The sequence below is a fragment of the Cetorhinus maximus genome, chromosome 10, assembly GCF_964194155.1.
Source record: "Cetorhinus maximus chromosome 10, sCetMax3.hap1.1, whole genome shotgun sequence".
NCBI lineage: Eukaryota > Metazoa > Chordata > Chondrichthyes > Lamniformes > Cetorhinidae > Cetorhinus > Cetorhinus maximus.
This window is the reverse complement of record NC_135888.1, coordinates 131,341,707-131,354,229: the sequence shown is the minus strand read 5'-3', so window position 1 is coordinate 131,354,229 and position 12,523 is coordinate 131,341,707. Positions and strand designations below refer to the sequence as shown.

The 12,523-nt window shown below is 45.0% G+C and overlaps 1 protein-coding gene across 2 annotated transcripts in view; it reads left to right on the top strand.

Annotated features, from left to right (window-relative positions):
* dele1 (DAP3 binding cell death enhancer 1) overlaps nucleotides 1–12,188 on the top strand; it is a 34,152-nt gene extending 21,964 nt beyond the window's left edge. For both annotated transcript variants that reach the window (XM_078551161.1, XM_078551160.1), the window contains exons 6-13: nucleotides 693–772; nucleotides 958–1,054; nucleotides 1,518–1,660; nucleotides 3,553–3,711; nucleotides 4,635–4,727; nucleotides 5,550–5,709; nucleotides 6,827–6,940; nucleotides 8,817–12,188. In XM_078551161.1, the coding sequence (XP_078407287.1) occupies nucleotides 693–772; nucleotides 958–1,054; nucleotides 1,518–1,660; nucleotides 3,553–3,711; nucleotides 4,635–4,727; nucleotides 5,550–5,709; nucleotides 6,827–6,940; nucleotides 8,817–9,145 (1,175 nt within the window). In that variant the 3' untranslated portion in view covers nucleotides 9,146–12,188. The remainder of the gene's footprint in view (nucleotides 1–692; nucleotides 773–957; nucleotides 1,055–1,517; nucleotides 1,661–3,552; nucleotides 3,712–4,634; nucleotides 4,728–5,549; nucleotides 5,710–6,826; nucleotides 6,941–8,816) is intronic.
* The last annotated feature ends 335 nt before the right edge of the window (nucleotides 12,189–12,523 follow it).

The following is a 12,523-nucleotide window of genomic DNA, read 5'->3' as shown; positions in this document are numbered from 1 at the left end:
GCTGCCAGACCTGCTGAGTTTTTCCAGTATTTTCTATTCCTATTTTAATTTTCATTTGGACCTAGGCTAAAAAATGTAACACAACAAAAACAAAAAATGCTGGAAAAACTCAGCATCTGTGGAGGGAAAGACAGAGTTAACGTTTCGAGTCTGGATGACTCTCCTTCAGAGCTCTGATCAAAGTAAAATTCTGGCCATTAACACTCTGTTTTTCTCTCTCTCTCTCTCTCTCTCTCTCTCCACAGATGCTGCCAGACCTGCTGAGTTTTTCCAGCACTTTTCGTTGTTATTCCATAACTATATAACTCCTTATGAAAACAGACGCAAAATATTCATTAAGAACCATGCCGGGATTTTATGGTCCCTCCTGCCCGGCAGGATATTACGGTCCTGCCGAACTGAATGGAGATTTAAATGGCTCGCCACATCCGCTGGGGAGGAGACACACAGCGATGGGGCCGTAAAATCCTGGCCCATGTCTGTCACCTCCACATGCATGCTACCTTTTTGGTCTCTAATTGGTCCCACTCTTTCATTAATTATCCTCTTGCTCTTTAAGCATTTACAGAACCTTTTAGGAAGTCTACTCTATCCTTCGTGACTGTGCCAGCATTTTCTGCTTTTATCCCACAAGTACCTTGTGTGCCCGTAGATTTCTAGTATGTTCATATATGTTCTTCTGTGTGTTGCAGATGAGTTGCTGCTTATAAAAGGTATACAATGCTCAGAATGTGGTCTGCCAGATGGAAATAGCCAGCGAGGAGATCTCCAGGTAACCAGACTGTCCCTTTTCTCCACTGCAAAACTTAAGTGGGGGAATGTTGTTGTTTCAGAAGTGATTTTGTTCCATGTTTAGCCCGAGTGCATTCCTGGGAGTGTATTGAGCCTTACTTTAAGAAGAATCAGTATGGCTTTGCTCTGTTGACTGTTAAACTCTGCTATCCTGTCTGTTTATAGAGGGAGGAACCCAATCCAGAAGAAGTTTTAAACCAAGCCACTTCCAACTTGAGGAGAGCTACAGAGTCCAGCATTTCTTCCATCTTAAACATTATTGGTAGGCAATTTTACTGATTAGAATCCCCTCCCTCCTGAGTTTGCTTACACGATACATTTTCTCCTGGATACCTCATCTAGATGACCATACCTAATGTCAGTACCCAATAGCACTGTGGATGTACCTTCCTCGCACAGACTGCAAGGGTTCAAGAAAGCAGACACCATCGTTTCAAGGCAGCTGAAGGATGACCAATAACCAACATTGCTGGTGACACCCACATCCCACTGAGAATTTTAAAATGTCTGTCTAAGGAAAGAAGGTTGACTGGCCATTCAGCCAATGAAAGCATATGCACACCAGATCCTCTTCTCACCTAATAACCAAGTCAAAATTGCTGTTTACACTTTGATAGAATGGAGGCATTAATTAAAATGTTCACTTTGATATACTTACTTTGACCTATCAAAGTCTCTATCTATGCTGCATTGATCTTCCTGTTTGTTAAATGTCTCCCGAACAGGGCTGGAAAACATAAAAGCCCAAGACTACGATATGGCATTCTCCTATTTCATGATAGCAGCCAACCAAGGCTATAGCAAGGCCCAGTACAATGTTGGAGTCTGCTATGAGCTGGGGAGAGGCACTGTCAAAGACATCGAGAAGGTAGGAATCTGACTTCTGACTTCTATTCTGTTTGTTTTTCACTTCCTTTCCCGCAAGCACAGCATGCCTTGAGCCAGGAGGTTATAGATTTGAACCTCACTGCGAGACTTGAGCACATGATCGAGATGGGGATTCCAGCCCAGTACTGAGGGTGTGATGCATTCCAGTAGGCGCTTATTTTTCAGACAGACACTAAATCAGGACCTCCTGTAGTTGAGGTGGAAGTTAAAGCATTGCTTGAAGAATACACGGAGATCCCCCTAGTCAACATTCCTCACTCAAACAGATATAATAGCATAGTGGTTACACTGGACTGAGGTCAAACCCACCACATCAACCCGAGAGGGAAACCTGTTGCTCTTACCCCGTTTCATTCATGGGATGTGGTTGCCAATGACAACGCCAGCTTTTATTGCCCAACCACATAGATCTGGAGTCACACATGGATAAGAACAGCGAGTTTCCTTCCGTAAAGGACATTAGTGAATCAAATAGGTTTTTAATGACAATCGGGTAGTTTCATTTGCAATATTACTGATACAGGTAGAGTACCTCAAATCCAGCTACCCAAAAACTGGACATTATTTTCCCATTCTCCAGCAAACCTTGACCCCGCTCAACCCAGTGCTGATGTGGCAGAGGCAGTTGAATTCACTCAGGAAGAACAAAAGATTCTTGCAGAATCCAATGAAATAGAATATTTAGCTATGTGTTGTACTTGGGATCAGGACATGTGTCTATTCTTGCTACAGTACAGGATACCTATGTTGAATTTTGATGCCATTAAGACCACCCACATAGAAGCTTAAATTCAAACATTTGATTCCCAAAAGTATTTAAGTACCATGGGCACTGGCTGTCTTCTTGCATCTGACCCAAGTCTGTTCGAAGAGAGTTATTAATGAGTACTGTGCAATCTTGCACGAATAAAAAATCAAATAGTTTTCAGGTACAACTACAGGGTATTTTTAACATCGTTTCAGTTTGATTGATCTTTCCTTATTTTAAACAGGGTGCACTGATGTAGTGAAGTGGTGGAGGCATGAAAGAGCTATTAAATCCAATGTGTGAAAAGTGAATTAATATCAGCAGCAACAGAGCCATTAACCTAAAGTGCTTTGCAATCACACCAGTTGGTTTTCCCACGTCCCCTATTCACTGAATTAAGGCGTTCCAATTTAAATTGAGACGTCCCGATTATTTTTCAAAATCCGGCACGGACTCAGCCCCCAGGTTGCTGGATTCCAGATACTCTACTTGTACTAGCTTTTTATTGCAGATTTATTTAATTACCTGAATTTAAATTGTCCAGCTGCCCGAGGGAGATTCCTACTCACGTCTCCGGATTACTAGTCCAGCAACTTGAGCACAGTGCCGACCTTCCCGTGACTACAGACACACAGCAGTATGATTGACTCTTAACAGGTCCAGCAAGCCACTCAGTTATCACCACCAGTTATCTCAAGGGCAATTGGGGATGGGCAATAACTGCTTATGCCCATATCCTATGAATGAATAATAAAAAAATCTTTTTTCTAAAAAAAAAGGAAGTCTTTCATCTCATTACTGTCTGTGTAGTATGCCTGTGCTTAAAGTGCCACACGTTTGCCTACTTGTGTGAGTATACTAGCACCACCTTTTCAAGGGAAGTTAGGGATGAGCAACAAATACAGGCCTTGCCAGTGACGCGCACATCGGTGAAAGAATATAAAAAATATACGAGGAGTAACCCCATTTCCACAAACCACTTTACCCAGGTAGGACATAAAGTACTGAAATCCCCACCATGTGTTGTTTTTGGTCTTTGTGTTTTAAATGTAGGGCAGTGTCTCAGATGTTATGATATGGTAATCCAGTCCAATCCTATTCACTTTCCTCCCCTCCCCTCCCAGGCTGCTTTGTATTACAGTAACGCTGCTGCCCTAGGACACAACATGGCCCAATTCCGCTGGGCCATGTACCTCTTGCACGTAAAACCAAGAAGAGAGGCCAGAGATACCCAGGAAGCCATACAACAGTTGGAAAAGGCAGCCAAATCTGGGATCAAAGAGGCAAGCGATCATATTTCTTTGGAAAAAAAACATATGTTGCACATGTACAAAATAGTTCAGCCAAGTTGCTAAGTTCCTTCAAGAGGGTTGCATAAATTTGAGGAGTCACCTCTGTTTTCCGTGGAAACTCTTGGGGAGCATAAAAATCTGCTTAGACCTATTGTGCCAAATAGCCTGTGTCTGTGCTGTTAAACTTGTCTGTAATTTTATTCTCTTGTCCCCATTCTCCTTTCCCAAAGGGACTGAGCCTGTATTGAACTGCAGCGCTGTTTCACAAGCAGATGACTGTCGGCAAGACATCTGACTGTTACCGTCGTGCCTAATCTTTAGTCATCTGACACTCCTAGCTCGAGATGCTGTGAAACGATCGTTCAACCTGCTCGCCTGCTGCCTTCCTCAGAGAGATCCCTCCCACTACACACACAAAAAAAAATCTAAATCGGTACTCCCAGTCCAGCACTGAGCGGGGTGCTACACTGTCAGGGGTGCCATCTCATCCAAAAGAAGTTAAACCAAGGCCCTCTCTGCCCCCTCAGGTGCATATAAAGATCCTATAACACTGTTTAAAGAATAGCAAGGGAGATATCCCCAGTGTGCTGACCTCCAGCAGCATCATTTATAACAGATTATCTGGTCATTATTGCATTGCTGTTTGTGGGTGCTCGCTGTGCACAAATTGTCTGCCATGTTTCCTACAACAGTGACTGTATTTCAAAAGTACTCCATTGGCTTCAGCGTGCTTTTGGATGTCCTGAGGTTGTGAAAGGCGCTATAGAAATGAAAGTTCTTTCTTTCTGAAGTGCCAGAGAAAATAAGGCACAAAATGGAAGGAAAGGATGGAAGGAGGGAGATGGGGAAGAAATGATCTCTGTGAAAGTACTGTTCTGATATATAAAATACAATATGTCCCCTCATTGTTCCAGGCCCAAGCCTACCTCGGTGTGCTCTTTACAAAAGAACCCCACCAAGATCTGCAGCGAGCTGCCAGGTACCTGACAATGGCATCTGAAAGCGGGGTAAGATACTCTGTGCTTTTAATGCAGTGTAGAGGATTAAGGGGTGATCTATTTGAGATGGGCTGAATGGCCTCCTGAAGTTCTGGCTCATCTATCAGAAAATGTCTACATTAACCCCCCGACCTCCCCCCACCATTACAGTGCACTCAGACTCTCAAATGATGACCAGCAAAGTCATTGCATAGACTACATCCCAGATACACTCCAAACCCTCAGCGAAGACAGCAAAGTATCTCAGAATTGTTACAGTGCAGAAGGAGGTCATTTGGCCCATCATGACTGCATCAGCTCTCGAATGAGAAATTCACTTAGTGCCATTCCCCCACCCTTTACTGTATTCCTCCTGTTCTGACATGGTGTGGAAGGCTTCGTATGATTGAGTGTTTAAGATGATTAAAGGGTTTGGTAGTTTCTATCTACCCTATTTCCCCTGGTGAAGCAACATAGAACAAGAAGGCATAACCTTAAAATTAGAGCTGGGCCATTCGGCAATTGCCAGGAAACGCTGCTTCCTCACAAAGGTTAGTTGAATTCCAGAGATTTTAGGGCTTTGGGAGACTGAAGGCACGGCCATTACTGGTGGGATGAAGGGAGTGGGAGATGGACAAGAGTTGGAGGTTATAGAAAACAATCCTAGGAATGTATTTGATCCTTAGTACTACACTCATGTTCCTACCCACTGAAGCAGTGAGGGCCCAACTTCTTAATATTGGTTCCAACTTTCTGATAAAGATTCCATACTAACTTAGCTCCATGACAAATTTTGTGTTTGACAACCGCAGCTGAGATTTGGAGTATAAGAGTTGTTATTTGTCCTTGCAGGATCCTGCAAGTCAATATCATCTGGGGATTTGTTACCAGAAGGGCTGGGGAGTGAAGAAGGACTTTCAGAGAGCTGTGGAGCTCTACCAGAAGGCTGCAGCCCATGGACACGCTGATGCGCTGTGTGCTCTGGGAATGTTCCACCAGCAAGGACTGGGAGGTACTGGACTATCATAGAAACATAGAAAATAGGAGCAGGAGTGGGCCAATTGTTATGATCATGGCTGATCAGAGGAGGGTTTAAACCTTGATAGAGTTAAAGAGGGGAGCCAGGCTCCCAACAAATCAGAAATCATGGGAGAAAACAAGACCTGAGTCTACATGTTTCCAATCCTCCAACACAAACATCCTTCACTTAGCTGAACACAAAAGTCATCCCATCCCTTTACGGTATTTTAACGTTATTTACCATTAATCGTCAATCCTGTTATTTTTGGCATTGCTTGCCTTAAATTATAATGTTGCAAGCAGTATAACTGAGTGAATCTCCTGCTAATACTGCCAGTCACCTTAAATCTATAATTCTCTGGTTGCTGACCCTCCTGCCACTGGAAAGAGTTATTCCTTATTTACTCTGTTAAAATGCTCATAGTTTTCAACATCTCTCTTAAATCTCCCCTTAGCCTTGTCTGCTTGGAGGAGGATAGTGCCAGCTTTGCCTACATAGTAAGATCTGGGAATAAATTACTGTTATCCTTTTCCCTTTGCACCTGCCTGTGTCTCTCATAGTGTCAGCCATGAGAGACAGGGGAGATAGTGGTGAAGTGGTAATGTCACTGCACTAATAATCCAGAGATCCAGGAAAATGTTCTGGGGGTATGGGCTCAAATCCCACCATGGCAATTAATTTTTTTTTAAAAAGTCTGGAATTGGTGATGGTGACCATGAAGCTATCGTCAATTCTGATAAAAACCCATCTGGGTTTCGTTCACTAATGCCCTGTAGGGAAGGAAATCTACCGTCCTGACTTGATCTGGCCCACATGTGACTCCAGGCCCATAGTAATATGGCTGACTCTTAACTGCCCTCTGAAATAGCTTAGCAAACCGCTCAGTTCAAAGGCAATTAGGGATGGGCAACAAATGCTGACCTTTGCCAGTGACGCCCACAACCCGTCAAAGAATGATTAAAAACCCATGGCTCAGTGATAGCGTTCTGGATTGCCAACCCCACTCCGGCTTCCGTGCAGGATTTATGGATTGGTGAATGAACAGTGCAGCAAGCAGTCCCCTTCCACCAGAACAGACTAACGAAGCAATCTCTTGTTTCGCTCTCAGGCCTCCCGGTGAGCTTCACGAAAGCAATCAAGTGGTATCAGAGGGCGGCCCTCTCGGGCAGCGCCGAGGCCGTGCGCAACCTGCAGCTCTTGATAAAAGATCTTCAAATCAAAGGTAAATGAAAGATCCCTGAATCAAAGGCAAAGGTCCACCAAATTCCAGCCAAAGATCTGGAGGTGGTGTTAACGCTTCTTGCGCCAGGAAAGTTGTAGGTGCCAGCCTCGGGCTTCTGCTGAGTCAGGCTATTTAGCACCGAGAAGCTTGAAGTGTTAGGACGAGCGAGGAGAGGCAAAATGAACCAAATAGGAAGTAAAAGGATCAGCGAGGAAATACACTGTCAGGATTTCTCTAATGATTGCAACCCACCTGTTTTCAACGCTATTGAGATTGTTTCCTGATGTGTTGGGACAGTAGTGCTTACTGACGAGAGTGCGTGCGCCAGGGCAAGGGAACTGAGTCTTGGTTCTTGGAAGGTTGAATTTAGGGAGGTAACTAAGCCAATATAAATTCAGGGAGTTGGGGAGTGATTGTTTTAGCTGCAATATTTATGTTCCTCAGCACGCTATCTTCCGCTGCAGCAAATGTGGCAGAGAGGGCCATGCCAGTGTGGAGCTCCTGAACCATACCCGGTGATGCTTAACACAGAGCTGCCCACCACGGCACAAACCATCGTCTTACAAAAAGGAAGGCAATGAATGATTTATGCAGTGTAATTGGCCCTCGAAATTACTCACGAGTGTAGACCAGAAATGCACAACATCAGACCGAGTGAGGTCGTTAATCAGGACCCAGATTCCAGCTGCAGACTGATCTGCGGCATGTTTTTGGCATTTTTCTGGTTTTAGTCCAGATTTCCAGCCTTTCACAGTTTTCTCTCTCCAACTCCTCCCTTTCATTTCCTGTCTCTTTGCTCTCCATCCTAGAACTCACCAGGATCTCTGTGTTCCTCCAATTCTGGCCTTTTTGCATTATTCCCAATTTTAATCGCTGCACCATTGGCGACCGTGCCTTCAGCTGCTTAGGCCCTAAGCCATGGAATTCCCTTCCTAAACATCCCCATCTCTCTACCACTCACCTGTCTTAATTAAGACACTTGATAAAATCGACCTCTTTTATCAAGCTTTTGGTCACCTGTCCAAATGTCTCCTTATGTAACCCTGGCAGATTGTTTGGTACCACTCCTGTGAAGCTGCTTAGGACGTTTTGCTACATTAGGGGTGCTATATAAATGCAAGTTGTTGTTGTTGTATGAAACCTTATGAAAAAGCACAGAGGTAATATACTGCAGATGCCAGAGTTCTGAAACAAAAACAGAAAATGCTAGAAATACTCAGCAGGTCAGACAGCAGCTGTGGAGAAAGAAACTGAGTTAACGTCGGAGGTTCTAATGAAGGATCTTCGACCTGAAATGTTCATTCTATTTCCCTCTACAGTTGCTGCCCGACCTGCCGAATATTTCCAGAATTTTATGTTTTTATTATATTTTAAAAAGCAACAATTTGTGTTTAAATGGCACTTCTTTTTACCTAAAATTTACTGTTTTCAGTCCATGCTGGTGTTTATGCTCCACAGGAGCCTCCTCCCACCCCCACCTCATCTAACTGCATCAGCATACCCTTCTATTCCTCTCTCCCTCACGTGTTTATCAACCTACTCCTTAAATGTATCTTTGCTATTCACCGTAACCACTCCCTGTGGTAGTGAGCTCCACATTCTAACCACTGTCTGAGTTAGGACATTTCCCTAAAACATGCAAAGATGTCCTGAGGCACTTTACAGTGGAAATGGAGGGGCGTCAGGGTCGGGTACAGATTAAGTGAGAGAGATTAGGTGAGGTAACAAGACGTGGTGGCAAAAAGGAGGATTTTGAAGGAGCACAGAGAAATAGAGGGGCCAGGGGATTTCGAGAGAGAGCAAGCAAGTAAAGGCTCAGGTGACTGAACTAGTTGTTAACTAGAATTATTATTTTTTTCCCCCTCCCCACCCCCAGGAAATTTCAGCTTCTCCGGTGAGCATACTACCCTGAGGTCTGTGATGTCCTCCCCTTGTCTCCCTTCCCTGGGCACACCCAGACTGCCAATCCCTCAGCGGCGCCCAAGTGAAGTCAAGGAAGACTGGGGAGGTTGCCACCTGCCGGCAGCTTCGACTCTACCGCACTCGTGGAGCACGGGCTGTCTCCGTGCCTCACCGCTTAGCAACGGAAGCCTCGCCGCCAGGGCCGAGCTACTGGGATCGGTGGGCGTCACCTGCCTGGATCACCGCTCGGCACCCCCGCCCAGGCACCCCGCGTTCCGCAGCGGCATCCCGGGCGTGGGCTGATTTTGCATGAAAGGGGCCCTCGGATAGAAGCCGACACATCACTCTGCTGAATACTCTGTGAACGGAGGGTTCCTATGCTGTGAGGATTATAAAATACCTCGCTGGCGCCAGATGGATATTCCGCTCGCCCGCCAGAGACTACACAGACTATCATTAAAGAAAAGACCGTGTTGGAGGGATTTCTGGAACAAACCTTTTCCGTTCTGCTGTGCTCTGTGCCAATGGCTATAAAACACCGACCCACAGACTGGCGCACACCTCACCACTGACAGGCAAAGCAGCTCTCTCCACAGAGAGTTACAGAGATTTGTCTAGTCCATCGTGTCAATGCCTGCTCTTTGCTAGCGCAATCTGAAAACTGATCCCGCTTGCCCTGCTTTCTTCCTCAGCCGCTTCCCAGGAGAGATTTATATTTATATATTAAATCTTCACATGATCTGGTGTCTCCGCTCTGAAGCTGCAGATTCCCCACCCGCCCCCAGCCCCATCGATCTCTGGAATGCCCTCCCCCACCCCAAGTAATGTTCAATAATCTATTCAATAAGATCATGGCTGATCAGATTGTGGCCTTAACTCCACTTTCCTGTTTGCTCCCCATAACCTTTGACTCCCTTGTCAATCAAAAATCTCCCTGACTCAGCCTTGAATAAGTTCAATGACCCAGCCTCTGGGGAAGTGAATCCCAAATGCTAATGACCCTCTGAGAGAAAAAAATTCCTCCTCTTCTCCGTCTCAAATATGGGAGACCCCTTATTTTGAAATTGTGCCCCCCTAATTCTAGATTCCCCCACAAGGGGCAACATCTTCTCAGCTTCTACCCTTTCAAGCCCCCTCAGAATCTTAGAGTGAGATGAAGTAGGGTGGGAGGCAGCATTCGTGAAGCACAAACACCGGCATGGACCTGTTGGGCTGAATGACCTGTTCCTGTACATTGAATGTAAACTTTCCTTGGTCAAATAAATGGGCGATGACAATAATTAACTGAGCTTTCTCCCTGATTGCTGGGTGCACCTTTAATTTCAGAAGATGTCATCTGAACTTCCTTTAGATCTCTTTCCTCCCAAACACAGACAGTTTAACATCCCACCCTTTTTTGTTCTCATCCTGTACATTGTGTGCAGCACTTACAGAAACACACTCAACTCTCTTGTCAGGCAAAAGACATCCCAGTATACGCTCTGCCAATGGTCCGTAGAACACCGTTTATTTTTTTTTAAACTCCATTTCTTGACTGGTTGAAAACCCAGTGAACCAGCTGACCCTGCCTGTGCGCATTTAAACACCTACTGCCAAAATAGCGGCTATGGTTCCCTGTGCATCACGGCAATCCCAGCCAACCTTTGAACAACATTAAGTGCATCACAACCCCTCTTAACTGCTTTTAATATGCCTCTCTTGCCCTCCCAGCTGTAATGGGAATGGAATATAAAAGTAGGAAAGTTCCACTGCAGCTGTACAGGGCCTTGGTGAGACCACACCTGGAGCACTGAGCACAGTTTTGGTCTCCTTATTTGAAGATGGATATAATTGCATTAGAAGCAGTTCGGAGAAGGTTCACTCAATTCATTCCTGGGATGAGGGGCTTATTTTATGAAGACAGGTTGAACAGGTTAGGCCATTACCCATTGTTGGAGTTTAGAAGAATGAGAGGTGACCTTATTGAAACGTGCAAGATCTTGAGTTGAAAGGGTGAATCCCAGGAGGATGCTTCCTCTTGCGGGGAAGACTAGAAATAGGGGACACAGATTAAGAATAAGAGGTCTTTTTAAGACAGAGGTGAGGAGAATTTTTTTTTTCCTGAAGTTTGTTAGTATATGGAATTCTGTTCCCCAGAAAGCAGTGGAGGCTGGGTCACTGAATTTATTCAAGGCTGAGTTATATAGATTTTTGATAGACAGGGGCGTCAAGGGTTATGGGGGCAGACAAGAAAGTGGAGTTGAGACCCCAATCAAATCTACCGTGATCTTATCAAATGGCAGAGCAGGTTCAAAGGGCCGAATGGCCTACTCCTGCTCCTATGTTCCTACGTTGACACTGAAGAGCTGATGTTCTGTACAGCCCTTGCATCGTGTCCCCCTGTTTCCCTGCGGCAGGAGGATCAGGTGCAGCAGTGCACTGGTTGGAAGATCCCATGCTGCAGCAAGAAAAGCTCAGTCAGTTCTCCAGTGTCTGGCCAGCATTCCTCCTGGAACCAGGTGAAAGGCTCCTCTGCCCCAACCACGTCTCTGGGCTCCTGCTACACGCCACGTTTGTCTGCACAAGTTCTTGCATAACAGTAATCGTGGGTAAAATGTTTTGCACCCACCCCAAATGCAGCTCATTCAATAAATGTTATTAAAAATCCGTCTGATAATTCCCACACTCGGGGATTTTGTTTGTGAGGGGGGTGGGTTAAGTAAGGCCGGCCTCATTCTCCTTGGAGTGGGATATCTCGAGGTCATCTAAATAACATTTTCAGGATTACAAAGGGCACTGACAGTTGATTTGGGGTGAATTATTTCCTGTGGTTTCCACTCCTCCTCAATGTCTTAAATTATTGCCACAGACCTTTCACCCAGGTTTGCCCCAGTCCTAATTGACTGACTACAGCTGCGGTTTCTGTTAAATCCAGAACATCCTTATTTTAGCCATTGGTAATCAGTTGGTTAACAAGCAGCAGACTGTAATTAAACACAAACTCCTAAGTTAGTGGGTTAAAACTAGAGGACGGGAGACTTCAGTTCTGTGCAAGCTAACAGCATAACATTCACCGGAACACAGAGAGAATGTTTTTATAATGAAGATTCCATTTAATCTCTCATCGTTTTTCTGCTAAAGTCATAAAAAGCACTTGCTTTGTAGTAAAACTACTGCCAGCATCAAGCTTCTCCAAAATGTGCAAAAATTAGAGTCAAGAAATGGCCTGCGTCCTATTATAGAAGAGCTAAACTGGCTGCACTTAGCTCAATGTGCAGAGTTCTTGCCTTCTCGGGTTTTATACACCTGTGGATTATTTTAAGCTGACTACCTCCTTGCACCCGTTGGGATTGGTGTAACTTGTATATTCAAAAACAAAAATAGCTGGAAAAACTCAGCAGGTCTGGCAGCACCTGCGGAGAGGAACACAGTTAACGTTTCGAGTCCGCATGACTCTTCAACAGAACTAAGGAAAAATAGAAAAGGGGTGAAATATAAGCTGGTTTAGGGGTGGGGGGGTGGGTTGGGACAAGAGAGCTGGATAGAGGGCCAGTTTTAGGTGGAGATAACCAAAAGATGTCACCGACAAAAGGACAAAGAGGTGTTGAAGGTGGTGATATTATTCTAAAGGAATGTGCTAATTAAGGGTAGAAAGCAGGATAAGCAAGGTACAGATAACCCTAGTGGGGGTGGGGTGGGGTG